This window comes from Nilaparvata lugens, chromosome 4 (genome assembly GCF_014356525.2).
Source record: "Nilaparvata lugens isolate BPH chromosome 4, ASM1435652v1, whole genome shotgun sequence".
Classification (NCBI taxonomy): domain Eukaryota; kingdom Metazoa; phylum Arthropoda; class Insecta; order Hemiptera; family Delphacidae; genus Nilaparvata; species Nilaparvata lugens.
The window spans coordinates 24,271,770-24,297,040 of NC_052507.1; the positions used below are offsets into that span (position 1 = coordinate 24,271,770).

Genomic DNA, 25,271 nt, shown 5'->3' on the forward strand with positions numbered 1-25,271 from the left:
TTTTAATACATTTTCTTAGTAATTATTATTCAACGAAAATCCTAAATAAATGGTGCAAATCACCCCGAAGACTTCTGCAACTGCAGACATTGACAACAGGGTTAACAGCAAGATGGAAATTCGATGAGAACTACTATCCAAAAATTAGTTGCCAGCCCGGGAATCGAACCCGGTTCGTTATTAGTTATTGAGTTGATAGCTAGATGAAAATTCGATGAGAACTACTATCCAAAAATTAGTTGCCAGCCCGGGAATCGAACCCGGTACCTCCCAATTGCTAGTCAGGAATGCTTACCCTTACACCAAACTGACAATCTCTGGATAGCAGCGCTCATCCATAGATTGTCAGTTTGTTGTAAGGGTAAGAATTCCTGACTACCAATTGGGAGGTACCGGGTTCGATTCCCGGGCTGGCAACTAATTTTTGGATAGTAGTTCTCATCGAATTTTCATCTAGCTGTTAACCCTGTTGTCAATGTCTGCAGTTGCAGAAGTCTTCGGGGTGATTTGCACCATTTATTTAGGATTTTCGTTAAATAATAATTATATATTAATTAGCATTTGAATAAATTGCATTCTCTATTTAATTCCATCTGTAACATTTTCTTAGTAGTTGAATACAGTCTATTAGAGTCTAGTTGAGTATCATGCCACTATCTACTATTAGTCACTATATGTCACCAGTATATTCAATTATACTAAGAAAATGTATTAAATCGTCCCAACCTACATCAGTTGTTTTCTCATTAGAAAGTAATTATCACAAAACGTGATAAAGATAGACTTAGCCTATATATTGATATTTGATACCACTTAGGTTTTGAAACCTAGTTTTGAAAGCATAGTATCATGAACACGTTTGGCGAGTAAGATTCAATGAATATTTACTTATCAGTTGAAATAGGATGTTTCGGGTTCATGCAAATCTGAGCTTTTAATATAGCGATCATGTACAATATTTCTGTCCGTTTTAAACATAAACCATTGGTACCCAATTATTGGGCTTCTACGCTGATGAATTGCCCTGATACGATTGATAACAGAATATGGATTCCACCAGCCATTAAACAAAAATGCAATAGGCTTGTCAAGAAGTACGTTGAGACAACATTACCTATTAAAATTAAACTATTTATACAGAGTTCATCAAACTATAGAAAATACTCATTGATATCTGCTCCATTTTGTCTGAGTAAAGAGGGGATGAAAGAATAAAGGAAAAGAGTCAGCAAAAGATTCACAAACAAACTTGAAGAAGATGGAGTAGCTAAAACCAAACCTCAATGTTGAAGTTCTAGAATTAAGAAACTTAGAAAATTTGTTAATAAGAATATGGAGGAGATAATGCAAGAAGCACAAAATAATGCTTCAAATATTCGTGTAGTATCAGCATCTCTGAATTTTAAACTTAGTTGAATCCAACATGTTAGAGAGCACCCAGCGATCACAATAATACATTCCAAAATTCCGATGAACACATTTCATGAATCAACAAACAAGAGTAGCACACATGCAGATATGAGGACTTGCAGCAGCAGTAGCAGCAGACACGCACCTCTGATTCGATTTGTAGGGGAATTTGAGTGTGTGCGAATAATGGGACACATCACACATGCACGTGCACAGGTTTGATCAAAAGCATGCATTGTCACGCACCGTTAATCGCGCTAATTTTGCACGAATAAATCTCGATCACAAAGCCGACTGCATTAAACGCGTCCACCCTTACCCCCCACCCCTCCAACCACTTGCCTGTCTTATGCCTTTGGGAGTTGGGCAACCGTCAACGCAAACAATAGATACCTTCGCAATTCTCCCTACAGCTTCAAAGAGCCCCAAATTGATTGAATTCCAAACTTCAACACAGTTTATATCCTATTTACGGTAGTCAACAATACATTGACACACAATAATCAATGGAGATAATTAATTTAGTGGTACAGATTCAATCAAAGCTCTAAGCTTCTCCCCCAGTGATTAGATTTAATTGATGAACTATTCTGTATTTTAATTGAATTGATAAATATATCGTCTCCTGTTCGTTGATTCATATTATTCGATGATTATTACAATTTGGTAAACAGACATTTACATTTACATATTGAACAGATACTGTAGCTGAACAAACAAACTCTGATGGAACCCATGAATCCTTCGGAACAGATTTATGTGAGTGTTTTACTTTGGTTTATGTATTTCAATTTATTCTGTTGACTATTTCAATGATCGATGATTGGTGACCTAAATCGTTATAGGGTTGGGCAGGGAGGTATGGATGATTTGAAATAGAAGTTACACAATCATTTTTAAACGAAATTCGAATTTTATTTTTTTAGTGTGCTCCTTGAATGTTGCCATTATAAAAATAAAAAAATAAAAACATTGATTATGTACAAAAAATAACAACTGTTGATGCTTTACATTTCTGTCCATACACTCCTGTAGACGTTGTGAGAAGTTCGAATTTGAAGTACCGCTCGAATTTATTGTTATAGTTTCACTCAGGGCTTCAAGGTTTCGTGGTTTGTTTATGTATGCACGTGCTTTCAGGTAGCCCCATAAAACTTATTATTGGCCCTTACTTTTTTCGAGAAAACGGTCGAACCGTTAATACGGATCGTTACCCAACGAAGCTGCGTATTTCTGTCTAATTTAGAAGACGTCGTATCAACTTCAATACTGTATGGTTTCAACAAGATGGGGCGACATGCCATACATCGAGAGCAGTTATGGAATTTCTAAGGCAGACCTTCCTAGACCTTCCCGTTGCGTGGAGATGTGGAGTGGCCTCCTCGGTCACCGGACCTGTCACCTTGTGACTATTTTTCTTGAAGCCCTGAGTGAGAAAATAAAAAGTACCACGTGCAATGCTTCAGAGGAGTGTGGACAACTTCTCACAACGTATTACAGGAGTGTATATGGACAAAAACGGACAGCATTTAACAGATGTTATATTTTGTACATAATAAATGTTTTAATTTTTTCCTCTTTATTTTTTATAATGGCAAAATCCAAGGTACACACTAAGAAAACAAATTTTGAGTTTCGTTTAAAAAAGAGTGTGTAACTGTTATTTAGAATCATCCATACCTCCCTGCACAACCCTATAACGTTTTTGGTCACTAATCGATCATTGAAATAGTCAACAGAATAAATTGAAACACATAAACCAAAGTAAAACACTCATATAAATTTATTCCGAAAGATTCATGGGTTCCATCAGGGTTTGTTATTTCAAATCATACATACCTCCCTGCCCAACCCTGTGAATCCACAATTTTGAGGTTTACAAATTTCTACTTGACCTAAAAGATTGCAACCGAAGGTACGGAGGTTTCAAGTAATTTTTCATACCAATACCTTCAGCTCTTCTTAAATTAATTCACAATTCAGCTCTTAACATCCGAAGAAATAAAGACTTTTCTGTCAAGCATCTGCATATTATAAAAATGTAGTATTTCGAAAAAAGTTAACTTTATGAAATATAACTATAATATAAAACTTAATAAAAACAATGTTAACATTATTAAATATTTAACTATAATATAAAATAATAATGATAAAATGTGATATAATATAACATATTGACAGCTTGTGGAATATATTTTTGGTAAAGGGACAAAACATCTAATCAGAGATTTCTGTTCATGTATCATGTTGAGTAGCTCGAATATCATTTTCAGAAAGGGAGCGCCAACAAAAGTTATCATGCTGCATAGAAGACATGAAGAAGATTTCAGTCCATCATCCTCAACCACCATTCAGTTCTTGAAAACGAGTAGAACGACCGCCCGCCCCCCCTCTCTCTTGCAAATGCAGCATGTCTTATATTTTTTTGTTCTATTTTACCTGTTTTTATTAGTGACCAGTAATGGCGGGTTCCATTCTGACCTGTAAAAGGAGAAAGAAAATTATAATACAAATAGAACATTCCTGATAAGAAACACAGTAATTAGTAATTACATACGAAACGTAGTTCCCAGAAAAATACTAGCTTACAAATCTCGAATATTTTCTCATTAATTTCTCCCACTTGTAATGAATATTACATCAGCTACAGAGTCGGCTAAAAATCAGCAACAAGCAATCAACAACTGCTCTGGTGCTAGAGACGACTTGGAGATCGCTTGGAATATTAATCAGTTTTTATGCTATCAACCAGGATTTGAAATCAAAAGAATTCAAGTTAATAGAATAGAATCACTGCCTTTATTTTGACCTAGAAGGGCGGAGTTGGGCACAACCAGCCCTCTCTTACACTCAACCTCCAAGTAAACACTCGAGGGAAACGTTAAATGAGAAGCATAACTCTATAACCTTCAATGAAGGTACTCAAACTATAGAGTTATGCTTCTCATTAAACGTTTCCCTCGAGTGTTTACTTGAAGGTTGAGTGTAAGAGAGGGCTGGTTGAGCCCAACTCCGCCCTTCTAGGTATTTGATTCTATAAGATATTTGAAGTTTTTTGAGGAGTCTCTAAAAGGCTAGTCGCATGTTGAGACGCGATGCAACGTGATATGACGTGACCCGAGGCTGACAGATTAATTGATATCATATATTATAATATCAATAATGTTCACATTGGGACAAAGGTAGCACGAGTAAACATTGAAATGTGATCATAATATGGTGTTAACACATCTAGCAGCCTTGTGTCACGTCTCAATATGCGACTGGCCTTGAAAAAGCAGCACAATATCATTATTAAAAGAATGGGATAGTTAACGGGAAAGTAAAGAGTAAAGTCATAATTATCAAGAAAACTCACAACATTTGCTAATCTAATTCAATTCATTGAATAATATTTTTCCATGAAATAATAACTAACGTGATAAATTGAGAATTGAATATAATATAGTAAGAATTGGATTTTTAAATATGTGAAAGAAAAGAGAATATGCATTCCAAAAAGTCATAATTTTCAAATAATCCAATGAATCCTCATCTCCAGTGAACTGTGAAATCCATTTCTTCTGCACGAAACCTACTAATACCTAATAAAGATATTCAAAAATTTTCGAGATCATAAAACAGCTTTATCTGGTAGTTTATTGAGAGGAAAGAAGTTTTGAAAGGCTTGGCGGTGATTGACACATTAAAAGAAGATAAACTCAAGGATGCGGAAAAGAAAGTTCAAGACACGTAAAAAGTATTGATTTGTTGTGAATTTCTGTTCAGCTCGAAAAGTTATACTCAGAAGCTCTTTTCCTCTAAAAATAGCTGGATATAAAGGATCGCATACTGATTTTATGGGGCAATTCTATAGCCAATGACGGGAATGGGGATTATAAAATGACAAATTATTCAGGTCTATAGCTCAACTTTGGAGTGGATGGAGTTTGCAATTGGTTCAAAAATCGCTGAGCTTTATGGCGCTCTCGAATAAAAGTGGACAACTTCTTATCATAGAAAGTTGAACTGCTCTGACAAAATGTGAGTGGTTTGCCACTAAAGTAAGCCATCAACAATGTTTCATCATTTCTCAGCACTTGATAATAGAATACTTATACTGTGAAATTATCAATGGATTGCAATGGGAACAAAGACTTTGGTAGTGTACAATAGAACAGAATTTGAAAATTTTCAGCTGATTCTTGGAGGCTCGTTAGTTTGTGATTGTCAAGATTGTGAAGATAATTCATTGAAATAACTGGGATACTTCATACTTTGAACTTAAAAAGGTAGCCTAGTTACTGTACAGCACACGTTTTGTCACGTGTAACAGGTACGTCTGTAATAGGACTAGTCATTCTACGTCACGGATCACTCTCCTTGTGTCTGTATTAACTGGCTCTTCAATTATGGATTTAAACCTTTATTCTGAGTTTTTGGATATAGTCTTACAAAATTATATCCTGAACTCGTAATCTAAATAAATCTGTATTGTAGTGGAAGTTGGAAGTTGGCCGTTTCTTGCTTCAAACTCTGAGAACATAAATCAAATTATACAGTGCGACGTCACGAAAGGTAGGGAAGTGATATTTTTCATCCAGTAACTTTGTATTATTCTGAGAAGTTGGAACTGAGTGCTACACGCGCAGCTTTCGAGCAACAGTTAGTTGGAGAAGTGTATCAAATAATGGACATATTCTCGTGCACCGGTAGTCGACGGTGTGGTGGAAGTGTAGAGTGCCCTTCCATTGTTCTTACTTTCATTACCGCAAGTTCCACGTCGTTCCACTTGCCTGCCTCGTCACTTCAGCTCCACCATTCGTTCTTCTCCCTCAATCTATCGTCATTATTGTTTTGGCTTAATCTCGTCAGACAGCCAGAGCCTTGACATCTGTTAATGGAATCTCGTTAATGGATGTGGCGGCCTTTGATTCCGCCAAAATATCCTCTGATCGACATAATCACAGTTCCCACACAACACAATCAACTTGACGCAGAATTAGTTGGCTCATCATTGAGTTCGTCTGTGAAATTTCTTCATCACCTTGTTGCTGATAAAACATTGCCCATTAACCTCAAATGGGAAACACAATTAGGTTGAGAAAACGACTTGGATCCTTATTCATATTTATATCGTAAGTTCTTAAATAGCTTGCGTTTGATCACCTTGGTGAGGAATAATTCACATTAGGCTATTATTAGCTCCATCTAATTCAACTCTCATCAACTAAGTGCCATGAATGGAACAAATCACCTTGCAGCTAAAGGATGTGTCTAATCATTCACAGCATTTTGTTCCTCCAATTACCCTTATTTTAAAGATCACGAACAATATTTATTGGAATGTTTATTTGCTATGTTCTGTCCACAGCAAAAAATAAAATTATGATTGATTGTTAGATGATTGCTCCATTATCGCTGTAGAAGAACTTTGAAGTTTTATGTCTCTGGATTATCTTTACTTCGTATGAAGTATTCAACTCTTCTACCTTTTGTCGATGTATGTCATTTGATTGCACTACCCACACTCATACAATTCACAAAGAATATAATCATAATCATACGTACATAGGCTATAACAATTTCGACTATCCTTTCTACAACTTCTATGATATTGATTACATATGGACCTGTATTCAAAACTACAGTTGAATGTATTTTACAGTAGGAGTCCAGTTTGTTGCAAAACCACTTTTTGATACATTGGAAAATTGTTTACTGAATGAATACTGAGGAATCGAAGAGTATTGTTGGAACAATAAACATGCTTCAAAAAATAGAACTGGAAGCTTATCAAACCTCATTATCAAAGTGACTCCACTAAAAATCAACAAACCGACTTCTACATCGGTTTGACTAACAAGCGATAGTTTGCACTGAGTAATCGCGGATGACTATGTTCGTATGTGACTGATCCTCAGCACTTATGCTCCACATGTGACACGTGTGTCATGCCAGCTAGTACCACAGTAAACAATAATTATTACACTCGGTGTAAACATGGTACACGACCGTGCACACACGGCAGAAAAGAAAGCGGAATCACGATGCGTGCAAAATACGGAGCACAACTCTGGACCACAGCTGCTGGATACGCTGCGAAAGCGTGTGTTGCGTCAGCTTATCGGTTCACTCGGCAACAGGCAACAGGCAACATGTTGCATGATGCAACTGAAACTGTGACTGACCGCCATACTGTCGGTTGGCAACGATTCTGTGTGATTGGTTAGCCTGTGTGTTGTAGGCCTACTATATCGGCTTCCATTTATGTAGAACACCGTGTATCTAAGCTATATCTATGTTGCTTATCGATACGGGGGGTCAGTTCTGCTTGCATGTATATCAGCAATAAACCATGAACATTTCGTATGTTGGCTGGTAGATGCTTATGCAGCACATGAGAGTGAAAGCAGACCCACAGCTATGGTTACATTCTTTAATTACACTTGATGATAATATTAATAATACTTTTATTGGTGGGGAGTTCCTGACGGAAGTTCCACCTCGCCTGAATATGTTTAAGCCGTCAATAGGCCTTACGACTGTCATACTTCAGCCGCGACCAACAATTTAACGTGCACATCCGATAACAATTGAGAGACCTGTTCAAAAACTTTTGGCTCTGAGCGGGTTGAATGAAGCTCCTGTATGTCCTTTGAATGGAAAGTATCGATAATGTCATTCTCAATTCCTGATCAGGAAGTGGCAGATTTAATTACATCAATGGAGAGAATGAGATCTATTGTAATTGATAGTAAAAATACCTATAATATCTATATTACTATGACGGCCTAAAAAGATCTCTATGGTGGTCTAATGTCTAATCTATCCAAAATCTTCAAATTTCCAATGAATATTATGGTCATTAATAGTTTACTTTTTATTCTGAACCTACTTCTTCATCAAACTGATTTTATATTTTGATGGAAAATGGAGTATGAGAAACTGTTGCAATCATTCACATAGACAACCTTTGAAGCTCAACATCGGAGAGATAAAGGAACGTGTATAAATGTCTAGAGAGAGCATCAAAGATTCTCAATGTACATAATCCCTGAAATTTATGATGATTATAATGACAATTGTCAATTATTAATCAATAAAGAATTATTCGGATTTCACCTTGACTTATTGTAATAATTATTAGAGGGATTTCAAAGTTGGAAAATTGTTCACTCTACCACTGATACTATTCTACTTTTTAGATTAAACAGTGACTACGGTATCATGATCAAAAATAAAACCGTTTCTCATTTATCCAGAATTTCCAACTGCAAAAACGTCACAAAATGACTATCACCAACAGCGAAAAGGTACGCTTGATCCAATCTGCAACTTAGCCGGAAAAGTATCGAGATTATATCACCGCTGAAAGTGGATTTTCCGATTTTCCCTGGCGAACTCAGTTGACCTCCAGTGAGGGAAAGGGCGTAATGGACGCGGGGTTTTTCCAGCCTCCATTCTCAAAACAAACTGCAGGATGTCGGCAGTAATAAATGGACGCTTCGTCTGTCAGATTTGTTGGTGTTTGCGATGCAAACAGCCCGTAAGCGTCCCGTCCCTAGAATAACATCGGGTCCAGTAGTTCGGTCCAGTCTAGTGAAATCTGGGCGCCGGTAATAGAGACACTCTGTACAAACAGAGCAGTTGCCAGCAGCATATTACGCCGATCGACTTCTGCCTTCTCAACTCATGCAACAGAAATCACGCTCGCTGCCCGCAGCTCGCTTCTGCCGCTCAGCGCTTGACGCTTGACAAGCAACGTGTTGCCGAGCTGCTATGTCTCCTCCCACTTGGCAGCAGCAGCCAGTCAGCTGTTGATAACAAGGTTTGCGAAATGTGCAGTCATTCTGCGTGATCTTGAATCACGCGTTCCATTGTAATTCGGCGAATGAACTGAGCAATCTAGTGCCCTACAACGCGTTTTCAACTGGGGATCGTATAAAATTTATACAGAGAATAAAATTACAATAATGGCAAATTAATCGGTTAATTTGTTAATTGTAAAATTGTATCGCCAGAAATCACTCAAAATCGAATTCTATAATAAACAGATTTTCTATATAAGGAATCTTCCTTTTGCCGGTGTTTTTGCCTCACCTACTGTACTTATGCATGTGAACATGAATTGAATCTTCATTCTATAACTATTATTTATAATATAAAGGATATCATTTCGTTATTATATCTAATTAAATAAATGTATGTATCTTGGTTTAAGTGCAGTAGCATATACTTATATTTATTTTTTGTAAAGCTTTTTTGTATTTTGTATTTGGCAAATAAATTTATTCATTCATTCATTCATATAATAAGACTAATTTATTCCACATTTTAATATTTTTCATTGTTATTTTGTATAATATGTTCGTTTGTGCAAGTTTGTTTGTAGGATAAGTGAATTGATTGATTGAATACAGGTAAGTATTGATATTGGTGAGGCATAGTATTATATGACAATCTATATGATATACAGAGTGATTCATAATTATGGTAAAATAATTTAATACGTGATAGTAGAGGTAAAAATAAGAAAAAAGTTCCTATAAACATATATCCATAGACGCTTCATTAGCGAGCTATACAGACTGACAGATTTCGCCCGGAATTCAGTTCCTCTGGTGAAATACACCAATGCTGAATTGTGTGGGGACTAGTTTTTGAAAACTTATGCTGGATTCATATGGAAAAATATCTGAAAAATTGAATAAAACTAGTCTGGAATCTGTAGTGTGAGTAGTTTTTGATAAAAAAGTTGAAATATGCAAAAAATCCAAGTAGAAAAACACAGACTTCTAAGTTTGATGCCCAATAACTCTCTTTAATGACCAGTAAACAAATAATTTTTCGCAATAAAAATTGTAGAGAATTTAATTGTGAAAAAAATGATGTAAGCTGTGTAAACTAAATTTAAATAAAAGTCGGATAAAATGTATTCTTATGTAGTACATTACACCACAAAATTTGCTGTTTTATGAGGAGAGAACTAATAACTCATAGGTTGTAGCTGATTGCAGATAGAACATTGATTTTAAGAACAGCTGTTACAAAACAGCTGATTTATTTTGTTTTAAATAGAAAATTATTTAAAAGAAATTATCAGCTGAAAATTAGTTTCAGAAATATTTTAGCTCACTGTTGAACAAAAAAAACAAACTGTAAGTTAGACGTTAGACCTACTGTAGCTGCGCTGTGTTTTTTGTTTATCCTATTAACCAGTTATTCATAACCATTTCACTTTGCTTTTGTGTTAAGTGTTAACTTTTTGAAAAATGGCAGGTAATTTTAGACATTATTCATACTCCGAATTAGCTGACATGCATTTAATGTATGGAATGGGACATTACTGTAATAGTACTGAAGCAAGACGTTTGTATCAAGAGAACTTTCCTAACCGAGTTTGTCCAAGTTCAAGGTTTTTTGCCACTATTCATCAACGTCTGTCTGAGACAGATTCTTTGATATCCAAAGAGCACATTTATGCAGGCAGACCCCGATCTACTAAGACTGTTGAGTTAGAAGAACAAGTTCTTAATGAAATTTATGAACATCCCGAGAAGAACACAAGAAAATTGTCAGTGCAGTTTAATGTCAATCAATCTCTTATTTGGAGGATACTAAAAGAGCAACAATTACATCCATACCACCTCCAGAAAGTTCATACTCTATTGCCACGAGACTGTATTCCCCGTGCTGGTATTTGCCGATGGTTTTTAGTAAAACTTGTTTACCCAAACTTTTTAACAACCGTTTTATTTACCGACGAGGCACCATTTACAAGAACAGCTATCGTTAACGTCCACAACTAACATATTTGGGCAGCTGAGAATCCTCATGCCATCAATCCCAATCTTCCACAACATCAGTTTTCAGTAAACATTTGGGCAGGAATCATAGGAGATCATCTACTTCTGTTCGAGCTTCCTCCCAGGCTTAATGGCATAATGTACTAGTCTTTTGGTATAAGTTTAATGTCATTTAGATATGCTACTTTCATATAAAAAAAAACTTTTCATAAAAAACCGAATATTCTATTTGCAATCAGCTACAACTTATGAGTTATTAGTTCTCTCCTCATAAAACAGCAAATTCTTGTGGTGTAATGTACTACATAAGAATACATTTCATCCAACTTTTATTCAAATTTACTCTATACAGCTTACATCATTTTTTTCAGAATTAAATTCTCTACAATTTTTATTGTGAAAAATTATTTGTTTACTGGTCATTAAAGAAAGTTATTGGGCATCAAACTTAGAAGTCTGTGTTTTTCTACTTAGATTTTTTGCATATTTCAACTTATAATCAAAAGCTACTCACACTACAGCTTCCAGACTAGTTTTATTCAGTTTTTCAGATATTTTTCCATATGAATCCAGCATAAGTTTTTCAAAAACTAGTCCCCAAACAATTCAGCATCGGTGTATTTCACCAGAGGAACTGAATTCCGGGCGAAATCTTTCACCCTGTATAGCTCGCTAATGAAGCGTCTATGGATATATGTTTATAGGAACTTTTTTTCTTATTTTTACCTCTAATATCACGTATTAAATTATTTCACCATAATTATGAATCACCCTGTAATATCTCACAACCTATTTTCAAAGCGATGAGATTATTCTTTCAAACAATTCAACTTTGGAACTGTATAGAAAATTATTAATAATAAAAATTCCAGAATTGAATACTCAGGATAAGTAGTTTTTTCAACTGCAAATCCTCGTATTCCCCTTTCTGATCGATAAAAGGCTACTCTCAACTGTACCCAACATAAAAATTCATTGCAGCTGAGTTTCTATGAATAACATTGAAAAGAAGACATCAAGAATGTACTTGACTGCACTTGAAAATTCATTGAAACAGAATTTCTATGAATAATAAAACGGAGGCGCCTTGAATTGTAGATTAGATGCACTGGCTCTGCATGAAACGGCAATAAACTCGTAAATCTAGGGCAATGCAACACTCGACACTCGACCCACATATGGCATATTGTAATGACCATGACGTTGCCAAACTACATCAATACTGCAGCAATGCAATGATGTCCACCTGATCTCCTTACTGGATGCTGATGTAGCTTGAAGCATAAGAGTGAAGTATCAACCTCAAATTGATTTTGCTGAATCACAAACTCTTTCTTACTTTAGATTATTTTTTTCAGAATTAAATTCTCTACAATTTTTATTGTGAAAAATTATTTGTTTACTGGTCATTAAAGAAAGTTATTGGGCATCAAACTTAGAAGTCTGTGTTTTTCTACTTAGATTTTTTGCATATTTCAACTTATAATCAAAAGCTACTCACACTACAGCTTCCAGACTAGTTTTATTCAGTTTTTCAGATATTTTTCCATATGAATCCAGCATAAGTTTTTCAAAAACTAGTCCCCAAACAATTCAGCATCGGTGTATTTCACCAGAGGAACTGAATTCCGGGCGAAATCTTTCACCCTGTATAGCTCGCTAATGAAGCGTCTATGGATATATGTTTATAGGAACTTTTTTTCTTATTTTTACCTCTAATATCACGTATTAAATTATTTTACCATAATTATGAATCACCCTGTAATATCTCACAACCTATTTTCAAAGCGATGAGATTATTCTTTCAAACAATTCAACTTTGGAACTGTATAGAAAATTATTAATAATAAAAATTCCAGAATTGAATACTCAGGATAAGTAGTTTTTTCAACTGCAAATCCTCGTATTCCCCTTTCTGATCGATAAAAGGCTACTCTCAACTGTACCCAACATAAAAATTCATTGCAGCTGAGTTTCTATGAATAACATTGAAAAGAAGACATCAAGAATGTACTTGACTGCACTTGAAAATTCATTGAAACAGAATTTCTATGAATAATAAAACGGAGGCGCCTTGAATTGTAGATTAGATGCACTGGCTCTGCATGAAACGGCAATAAACTCGTAAATCTAGGGCAATGCAACACTCGACACTCGACCCACATATGGCATATTGTAATGACCATGACGTTGCCAAACTACATCAATACTGCAGCAATGCAATGATGTCCACCTGATCTCCTTACTGGATGCTGATGTAGCTTGAAGCATAAGAGTGAAGTATCAACCTCAAATTGATTTTGCTGAATCACAAACTCTTTCTTACTTTAGATTATTTTTCCCTTCCAGTATATCTCTCACTCAATGTTTTTTTTCTTCCATCCCTCATTATTAGTTCATATCAGTCACTGATGACTAGACATTCAGACACCAAACAGTTGTTCCTTTCGAGTATCGATTTTCAAGTCCAACAGCCATAGTGAAATCATGAATTCTCGTTATCATTCTATATATCATTCTAAGAGTTAATTCTAGGAAAGATAGAAATGATTTTGGAAGGTCTCAATGGTAGCTTCCCAATCTTATTTGATGAAAATTGAACAATTCATTTCTCAGGTTCCAGGGACCATGCTCGATATTTCTGTCCTCAATAGATGAGTTTCAGATCAGTATGCTCTAATCTCTCAACTCTCATCTTGGATTATTATCATTCTATAATATTTTTTCCAACTTGTACCTTTTTAGGCCTATAGATGATAACTCAAAATAAATTAACAGCAGCTATCGCAGATTTAAACCTTCTTCTCCTTCTTGGTGAGCCTTGGCCTCCGCAACTATCAACCTCCACGCATATCTATCGTTGACTATGCCCAGCTATCGCAAGCAACAGCCATATTTTTTCACCAACCAACACATACTTCATGAAACATAACATCGGTCCACAAAGTAATTACAAACAGCAGATAAGTTATTGATATGTTCGAAATGCATAACTCAATATTCTTAAACAGACAGTAAAGCATCGTGAAAGTTTCTAGATACACCATTTACTATAATTGATTGTTTTACAATATTAAATAAACATAATTTTGGATTTTATTGAATTTATGTCGTTACATCACCCATTAACCCATTAATATTAATAATTGATTTTACTTAATGATTTTCCCACTCAAAATCTCTCGCAAAAGATGGATGTGATGTTGAGTTTGAAGAAGGAACAGGCTAATCCTTGTAGGAAGACGACGACGACTTGATGACTGAACTGGATCATCAGCCTTACCAAACACCTATTCAATTACTAAAATATCAGTATCATGTTTCAAACTAGAAAAAACTGACTTATCGCAAAACTTATAACTCTTCAGACTCAACACTGATTTAATTCTTCCACCTGACACGAATACGTTCGACAAAACCGATATCTCACTTGAATCAATCAATTTGCAGCGGATTTAACCGAATTGCACTCGAAGAACAGTAATAATTCTGTCGATTGCAGGCCGTCTCGCTTGATTGGAGTGGGCTCCATGTCATCCAGATCCAGCTGTCAACTGCTACCTGATTGAATTCTCAATTTATGTCACTGCGATGGTCGCGATAAAATTTTAATTAAATCACACACTAACCGAGAAAGAGGAAAGGGATGAGAGAGAGATAAAGATATAGTGTGTGAGATAAATAGAGGAAATGAGAGAGAGGGGGAAAGAGAGAGAGAAATGTGCTGGAGTTGATTGATGATGCATGCAGTGTGAGTGGCCAACCAACGTCGCAATTGGATGACACGATACACTAATTAGGTTTCACTCTCCAGTATTCTGTCATCGCAACTGTCTACCTGTGTAATTGTTTATTTATTGTTTTGAGTGACCTCCGGTGTGGTGTTGGTGGGTGGCTACACTTGAATAATATACGCCTAGTACTCGAACCCAACTTCGAATTGAATCAATATATTGGGCCAACCACATATTAGAACAACCGTAGCTCGTTATCTCACCACTTTATTATAGTGATTACTCAATTTTTGAAAGTTTCAATTCAATATGAAGCTGGATATTGTGTCTTGTGACACTATTCTTGTTGATTTGTCACATCATGATAATTCTAGTATTATTCAATCCGTATTACGGAATCTATATAAAATAAGTTTTATGTACATGATCCACGAGAATTAGCTTGACCATGAATTCTCCATGGAGAATCTACTCCATCCAATTCAATGAATATTGAACTTGAGTTTTTAATACTCCAGTAACGCTCTATTGTGTGAATATAACCCAAAACGTTTTCGGAGATTATTTTTCTGTTTATTTTAATATTGTTATAATAGGTTTTCCTTTTCCGACTCTGTAATCTATGATCTATATCAAATCTAAATCTTCAATCCGTTATCCCAAGTGAGCAATTTGAAAACATAGCCTCAATCTGTGATCAAGATACTTGAAGATGTAGTGTATGTTTGTACTAACTTATGTTTGTACTCAAAATAGTACTGAATTTTGTGATGTTTACAGAATCTATTGAGAGTCTGGTTAATCACTGGAGCAAATCTAATCTATATGTATAAGTGAGGGTGGGTCGAACAGAGTGACTCAATTGGCTAATAATAGTTCAAATACTTATTCAATACGCACAACGGAGTTTCGAAATCTAACGACCATTTGATGGATGGCACGACTTTGACTCGTAGAAAAAGCTATGAAACAGCGATCGACCGACCGACATACCTGGGGCCCACGTATCGATAAGTATATAGCTGTGCATTGCACACATACCTATGTCTGTCTGTGTATGGTGATGAAGTGAAAGGCAATCCTTGAAATTCCTCCATTCAATTGGTGGTGTTTCCTGAACTAACCACGAACAACGAGAATATTAATAAACGTAATTACGAAGCCGTATATCTAGGTTACATTACAAGCCAGCCAGACTCGAAGCACCCAAGGAGACAGCAGTTTAACTAAGTCTCACTTTGTACGTTTCTTTTAAACCTATTTGCAGTATCACAGTCAATCCTATTGCATTTCAATTGTGAGCTTATTTCACAATTCATTTTATTCACAATAATTGATAGGTACAGCTGCGATAATTGAAGTATTGAAAAGCAGTAAAACAGTATGAATGACAGTAATTCAGCAAATAAGGAATGCAATGAAAACGCTATTAGAAGAGGTTTGTACGATCAATGAATAGTCTACTGTAATTCTGCAGGTGTCTATTGGCATTTCAAGTTTTCCTGTTTCAGAAGAAAAATGGAATCATCGATTACTGTTATTCTAATACTATAATCACATTGAATTATTATGACAGCAGATCTCATAACAAATCACATATTTACTTGATAATGATGTATTGCAATCGGGGCGGAAACAAAGACTGATGTGATCCATGAATAACATTGTAGTACGAGTAGGAAATATATATGGGAAAGTGAGTGATCTAATAATGAACATTGTGGTATTATCGTCGATGCTGAAAACCAGATGCTTCTGTGTTGAAAACCAGAATTCACCCACAGTATCCCTGCTTGTCGTAGGAGGCGACTAAAAGAGACCCCAAGGCAACTCCAGACCCACTCCTCTTGCCTTCAAACCCACGGAATCTCTCCCATCAGGGCAGATTCGGAGGGGCAAAAAGAGAAACCCAAGAGACCAGAGATGGGTGAAGCTCCAGTCACAAATGTTGGTCAAGAGGCTGAGTCGAGGGTGGCCAGGTGCTGGGCACTCTAGAGGCAGTTTGGTGTCTCCTCTCTCAGCGGAAGGACCTACAAAAAGGTCAGGAGTGGAACTCACGTAGGTCACGAGTAGAGAGACCAAACCTCACCACTGCTCAAAGAAGGGCGGCCATTCAGGCAAAACTTCTTGGGAGAGGTGGGGCTTTTGACCCTGCAAAGTTTCGGAGGGGCAAAAAGAAAAACCCAAGAAACCAGAGATGGGTGAAACTCCAGGCACAAATGTGGGTCAAGAGGCTGAGTCAAGGGTTGCCAGGCGCCCTAGAGGCTACTTGGCCGCCCCTTCCTCACCGGAAGATCCTGCAAAGAAGGCCAGGAGTGGAACTCACTCAGGTCACGAGAACTAATCAGTCGGAAGAGACTGCCAAGCATATCACAGTGGATTAATCACTAGATTAAGAATATCACTGGATTGCTGATACAAGCAACCAGGTGATTAATGAGATTTTAGCATAGGGAAAAACTGCTGGTTCTTGCAAAGTACAAAGGTATTGGTTTGCCCAACTAACACACTACTTAGGAAAACAATAAGCTTCGCTTGACGTGTGGGGTTCTTTGAACCTTTGTATCCTTGAATCCGGCCCTTAAAAATAATAATAATAATAATAATAATAATAATAATAATAATAATAATAATAATAACAATATCTCAACGATAGTATATAGCGTCTATAGTTATAAACTATTTTTGGGGTAGCTATCTAGCGGTAAGGAGCGTTACAAACGAATGGAAGGGTATGCGGTTTGTAACATAAATTCTATTATACTCTGTCTGCTAGCAGCTCCTGGTTCGTGGGTTCGAATCTCGACGTTGGCATGGAAGTTTGTTCTTGATATTCTTCGAGAAGAATTCCCTCTTTCTTGAAGAAATTCATCCCCTCTTTCTTGTGGCACTGCTCAGTAACCTTCGTCAACTGTTCTGCTCGCCTGGTAGCCGAATCGTTCTGTTATCAAGTCAACAGTAGAACGAAAGAGTTGGTTTGCAGTATTTGCAGACTGACTTGCTTGCTCGATCTTTTTTTTCTTTTATTACACTGCTTGCCTGGTAGGCAAACCTAAGTTGATCGACCTTGCTTCGCTCGCCTTATCCCGTATCCGTTGCCAATGGGGTGGAACATCCCGAAAAAAACTACCAGCAAGCAGGCCAACAGGCAAGCGAAGCGATATTCAGAAAGGTTAGGTTCAACCTACCAGGCAAACAGAATAATGGTGGAAGGAAAGCAATTGAGTAAGCTGAAGATTGTTTTGAATTTCAGTATTCAGTGATAGAGCGTGTTTCCGAACCAATTTCCCTACCAATATTCTAGGCCATTGATGATGCTATTCATCTATTCACAATAATAAGTTTCATACCACTTATAAATCGCTCATCTCTGGATTATCAGGAATAAGTTATAATAATCATCAATTATAATGTTATAATGAGTTATAAGATAAGGTATAATGAGTTATTATAATATTGTCAGTTGTAAGTTATTGCTGAACTCAATCGCAAAAGACGTACGATATAGAGAGGAAATGCAGAGACATGAAGATATTTCTTCAATATTCAACGCAACGTACAGACTAGTTTCTATAGTGGTAGATAGTAGGGCGGATCCGTATGGGACACGTAGATAACAAAATATTCCAAAACAATAAGTTGGTGCTTCTTCTTTTCATTATTTTTGTTGTTATTGTTGTTGCTTTTTTCATGACAGTTGAAGATTCCCTGTCTACGGGGATCCACTACGTAAATTATCCAATCAGAGGTTTTTTATAGATTAATTTTTTTTTAATTTCAAGATTTTGCAATACAAAACATTGCAGGTTGCATAAACAACTCCTGATTTATTCAGGCTCCTAAAATCAGGCTCTTGAATTAACGGACGTAAGTCACCAGTCACCACTACCTTGTTTTAAATCTTTCTTTCCTAATCAGTATCCTCACCAACTTCAACTGTCTTCCATCATCCGAAACAATGCTAAAGGAGAAAGATTATACCACACTGTTCACCATCGACTCTCAAAGGTCTGGAATGTTATTGCTATTCCTTGGAATAAATCAGGAGTTGATTATGCAACCTGCAATGTTTTGTATCGCACAATCTTGAAATTCAAAAACCCATCAAGAAAACAGCATCTTCAGAATCGAAAATCCAGCGACAGGAGGTGTCGACAGGTTCAAATCCAGCATAAACCTGCTTAAGAGATGGAACTGGACCGCGTCACAAGCAGGGCAACGGCAACAGTTCTGATCCCAGTTGATGCCAGGCGAGGGCGATGGCGAGGGCGAGGGCGGGGCAAGGTGAGCTGGTGAGCTCATCTTTCCATTTGAATCACAAATGTTCAGGTCATAAGTAGACTGACTGATGTCATCCACCCTCCGACTCGCTTGGATATGCCATTTGTATACAGTGCATGTCTTGAGTTGAAATGGAATTTTGAATAAATCCTGAGACTCATTGGAATAGAATAACGTGGAGACGAGCCAGGCTCTATTTTCGTTTCCTCGGTTGCGAAAAATTTATTTTGAGATTTCATAGAATTGAGACATGAAATAGCCTGAAATTCAAACTTTTGCTGTTGAATATTTGATTCAAGTATGTAATTAAGAATATAATATTTTATTCTGTCTGATACACTAATAAGTTCAGGAATTCAAGTTCCGATTGACGATCATGATACAGACAATCAGCGTCAAGCATTGTTTTTCTTAGCCAGTCTCCTTTTACCTATGAATGAGTTTCTATAAATGAAATGAATCTCTATTGAAATGAATATTCCATGGAATGTTATTGTAACTCATGACTGACACATAAATTTCATCTTATGGTAGGCGTGTCCCAAAATTCCAGTCCTCAATCCAGCATTTTCAAATAACTATTCAGTCAAGACTTTATAATGTCTTCTTCACTAGAAAGTTAATACAATAATATTCCCAATCGTATAATATCGTCTTATTCATGTAACGTAGGTTGGGAGTATTCTGTCTCTTTTTTATTTTTCATTCGAATGTAGAAATAATTATTCTTATTTCAGTCTGATTCTTATTTTATCTTTATTTACAAGATGAAAAAAATTCCATGGATTTTTATCAATAAAATAATATTTATCATCCACTTCTATAATATTTCAGGTCTACGGGAATCTTCATTGATAAAATAATTCTCCATGATTGGAATAGATTCTGAGGAATCAAATTTTAAACTTATTCAAATGAGGAAAAAATTTATTAAAATTCTCTATCACTTCAGATGTCTCAGTAAAGAATCCACATTACCTGAATTCGATTCATTGATTCATTCGATTCCACCCAACTTCCAGCCCATTCAATCATTTGTGAAAATTGATTTCAAATTAGATAGTTCTGTGAAAGGAGAGTGAAATATCAAAAGTGCAGAAGGAAGAATGTCAAGAAAGCAATAAACAAAGTTATTGAAGAGGACTAAATGAGCTGAGCTGAAATAGCAATATTATTGAAAATAAATGATTTTCAGTTCACTGATATTTCATTCATAAAATGAGAGTTCAGGCAAATCAGCCGGAAGGAAGCAATATTTCAGGCACATTTTTTGCAATAATAAACTTGTGAAACGAAATTGTGTATTGTGAAAGTAGGTAGGCCAACAATATTGGAGGCAAAAAACATTCGTCGCTAAATTGCAAGCCGATGGAAATGGAATGGAGCTGTATTGCCCTGACAGCACAGCACAGCAGCCAGATCGATTAGTTCCGTTGGCCAGAGCCCGAGTCCGACACAATTAGTGTTTTTCTTGCAAAACTGATCGAAAAGCTTTTGCAGACAGAAGAAGCCGACAGCTCCATTCTTTCTTCGTTAATTACGTCACGAACAAAATGAACAAAGACTAAAAACGTCGATAATATGACAAGCGGATGAGCTCTCAACTCTTCAATTCAATTTCACCTCCATCATTGATTCCAATTTGTTGGAATGGTCTTCTGGAATTAGAAACACTGAATGCACATGTCAGGGAAAGATTAGTGTGCAATCAAGTGCAATACCGGTAGTAGGATAACGTAAGTATCATGTTACATGAACAGGACGTGGGTGTGGGCTTATGGAGCTATCATACTTCTGCCAGATTGATACATTACTCTCACATATTAGATATACATACGAGTACCAAGAACACTTCCAGGATAAAATAAAACCTATTCCTTACAATAGAACTGAGATAGCGTAATTAGGAATAGTTTATAGTTGTGCAAAATTGTTACTGTTACTGGGCATTTTACAGGATCAGAATCTTAACCTCTTCATTAGAAAACATAAGGCGAGTTTCTGTTTCTCTGAGCCAGGTTTTCAGTAATCCTGGATACACAGAAGGTAGAAAATCAGGCACAAGAGGATGGAGAATACTATCAGCAATGAGGGTGATAACAATGATTTGAGCCAAAATGAAAATTTTGGAATAATTCTAAACAAACTGTGAAAGAGCAAAAAAAAATTAGAAAAAAATTGTATAAAAATGGGTATAGTCATTGATAAAAGAGATGGATAGTCCTATATTTTATTGTATCGATATCTTTTCTACCAAGTATCGAGGTTCAGTAGGGTCCCTGATGCTGCTGATTATCCAGCCTCAGTTTATTGGAAATAATATGATTTATATTTAGTAGAGTATTAACTTGTTATATTGGTGAGATAGTACGCATTGAAGGAACTTGATGCGTACTATCTCACCAAGGTAATACCACGGAATAAGCATGAAGTAGTGTTTCTTTCCTCTGTGGTAATACTATACTAAATAGAACTCATGTTATCTCCAATAAACTGAGGCACATTACAGTAACTATATTACCCACAGTATGGCCATTGGATTTTTTTCCCTCCGCCGCCATGAAGATTCCAAATATTTGAATTTTACAATGGAGCTTATATTGGATTATAAGTAAAATCGCTTGCTTCTACTTATTGAAATATATTTTTGTGATTATTAGTTTCGATATAATTTCTTTCATGTTTTTTTCTATATTCCCAATATAGTTTTGGAACTTGAAATAGTAAATCGTAGATAATAGCGATTAAAAATGGAAGGTAGGTAACGTAACCTGAAAGCTGAATTTCCAAAAAAGTATCATAAAACTTTTGAAATGTGTCATGATATTGTATAAATTTTGTTCCATTGACAAATAATAAATTTCTCATATCTATTCCTAGAAGCATGATGGAATTCTCATCACAATAGATTCCATAGCATTTAAATAGTTTGTTTTATTCAGCCAACTTAATCATGGTTAAATATTTCATGAAATGTTATATTCAATTGAGCCAACGAAATTATTCAGTCTGATGAAAATATCGTAAATCACAACATTGAATACTCTGGAAGAGCCAATTATTCTAGCCATAGTACTACTTGATGGATTTAAAAACATGTAAGAAATTTAAAAATAGCATACATAACCATTATTGTTTATATTTAGTGATATTTCTAATCTTAACCACTGTTCGTGGTAATGCAACTCGAAAATCATAACAATAGCTATTGTACCAACATGTTATGGGTAGGGTACTCAATACTGAAGAGAATCAATCAGAGAAGTTGAGACGTCTTTAATCAGCACTTAATCATGGTTAAATAATTCATAAAATGTTATATTCAATTGACCCACAAAAAATATTTTGATATTGGATGATTTGAAGTTCGATCCAATAAATGAGATGAGGAAATACATAAGATTGAAATTTATCTTTCTACATATTTATATAGATCACTGGTTCCCAATAAGTTGTCCGCAAAAGCTCTAGAAGTGGTCCGCGAGGAGTCCGAGGGAAGGAAAATTGATTTTTTAAGCTTTATTAGTGTTTTTTAAAGTTATATTTTTTGTCTATATTAAAGTATAATCAATTTCTCTTAAAAAGGATATATCAAACTCATCTTAAGTTCATAATATGTTTCCAATCGGTAAAATAAGTGATAATGTCTAATGCTATAAGATAGGACTTGAAAGTTTGTTTAGAATCTTAATGGCGGTTTTGTACCATGTGACCGAGCTAACGAATCAGAAGCGTGACAGTCAATTATACTGTGGGTAATATAGCTACTATAAGGCACATCAGCCTCAAGGAGTTTCGCAGGAAGGATTAATGCATTGAACAGTACTGAGATTTGAATGAGAAGAATGAATTTTGAGTAACAACATGTAATGACATGTTGGAGAAAAAGCAAGAATAATGATCAACCTGATTGATAAGAGTATTTGAATCATCATTCCCTTGCTGAAATTGTAGAGTCCTAAAATTTTTCCTGAGTGTGATATCCAAATGAGCTCAATGCTCGTGCATTGGTAATGAAAGGTAAAGAAATGGATGGATCTACAAACAAGTACTTTTTGTAACTCAGAAGCTTATAACTGATCTTATACTCTAGTTTTGTTAATAGCTATATGGTGAATAAAATGACCAAATCAACGCGCACACACCAGTGGAAGTAGAGAAGCATGTGAATGTGGTGGAAGCAGGTCTCTACAGAGAAACAAAGTTTGGAAAGCTGGTCGAAAAGGGAAGTCGATAGGAATGAGAATCACGTGCTTTGGCTTGAGTGTTAACCACACTGACTTAGGGCCCATGCACACTGTACAGCGCACCCTTGCCGCTGAATAGCGCACGTGTAACGTGGATTTGGGGCAGATTGATCATTCTTGTCGGTGTTTGTCTGGTGTCGCTAGAATTCATTCTTACCTTATTCTCAACACAGATTCAGTGATAACGAGTTGAACATTTGAAAATCGTGGGATTCAAAGCGACGTTCTGTTTGAAATGTAAATGCTTGGAGAGATTCCACTAATTGACAGTATAAGCTTCAAAATTGCTTCTCGGTAGCTCACCTAAAAGTGTTGAGGGAAACGTGTTTATAGGCAAGCAGCGATTGAATTTTTGGTTTGAGACTAACATAAGTAATTAGTAAACTATGTCATAATAATAATGATGGGTCCAAGATAACATGTTTCACCTCTCAGACATAGAAATCCATGCAGTTACTCGGCCTTAAGCTCTATATGAGCGAAAACTATAAGTTACTCAATTATCTCGACGTACCTATATATTTATTTTTCGCTACTTCTCACGCACACAATCAGCGTTTTACACAACAGTACTCTTCAAGCAACATTATCATTGTTATACGGAGAGTACAGTGATGTACGCATGTAACACAACATTGAGAGTTCCCATGCTAACTATTCCCAAATGAAACATAATGTCAGCTGAAGTAACTACGCTTCAGCAACATGACATGAGAGAGTTGCTCTTTGTGGTCTGTTTACTTTTCGGAAATAATAAGCATCCACCTTATCAAAGACAATGCAATACCATTTGTATCGTTCGTGTTTCTTATCACGTCGATTCAAGCCCTTCCTTCCACTACAACACGGATGAGGAAATAAAAATGGAGTTTCAAATTATGTACATTGAAATTTGTATTATTATTCATGTAGTTTATATTATTAATATATAATGATTTCTACAGAATGTAGTGAATAATTAACGATTTTTCTTCTAGTCTGAACCAATATGATTAATAATTGTTTTCTTATATGGCCGTGGCTCCTGCAGTACTTGAAAAACATAATATTGCAGTGAAAGTCATTGGAAATCAGAATCCAAATGTCTATTCTTTAATAGCCCATTTCTAATATTATTAATATTACTGCAAGCAGAAAGGGTGCACTCTCTATTACAGCAACACACTATAATTTCCACGGATTACAGTTTATTACAGAACTTTCATATTATTTTGGTACACAAACTATTCCCCGATTTCAGTCGTAAATTCAAATTTGCATTCGTCAAGGCAAGAGTAATAAAATCGGAATACAAGTAGAACGCTCTCTGGCGGAAACTAATGGATGGTAGCAGAGGAAAGTACAATGAAATGTTATAGCTTTGCCATGAAATGGCATCAGACAGTGTTGACATTGCGAATATTGATGTTTATTTCGCCAGCGCCAAACTACTATCATACGTTCTATACAATTCACGAGTCGTAACCTGTCCAATTCGGTGATAAACGGACAGGGTTCCGTTGTTTAGTTTTTCCTGAATTACACATTTTGTCAACAGTAACTACAGTGCGTTGTTCTGCGTTCATGGCAAATTGGTTTTGCCTCTAAAAGAATATTGGAACAGGATATTGCAATGAAAATCTGTCATGCAAGATTCAGTACAGAGCTAATAATGGTAATGGTACTGCAAATAGTTCAAATCCACAGAAGCAGATACTAACAGAGGTTGATCTAAACAGTTTTCAAGGGTGAAAACTAAAATTTTTGCACGAGTTGCAAGATTCCAACTGATTCGATGATAGGTGAGAACAATATTGAAGTAATACTAGAAT

The 25,271-nt window shown here is 35.9% G+C and overlaps 1 protein-coding gene across 2 annotated transcripts in view; it reads right to left on the minus strand.

The window, feature by feature from the left end:
- LOC111064041 (mucin-5AC) overlaps positions 1-25,271 on the minus strand; it is a 294,202-nt gene that overhangs the window by 184,450 nt on the left and 84,481 nt on the right. The window contains exon 2 of one of the 2 annotated variants that reach the window (XM_039427154.1): positions 3,850-3,891. The exons of the other annotated variant lie outside the window; for it this stretch is intronic. Within the exon in view, the coding sequence (XP_039283088.1) occupies positions 3,850-3,891 (42 nt within the window). The remainder of the gene's footprint in view (positions 1-3,849; positions 3,892-25,271) is intronic. 2 annotated transcript variants of the gene reach the window in all.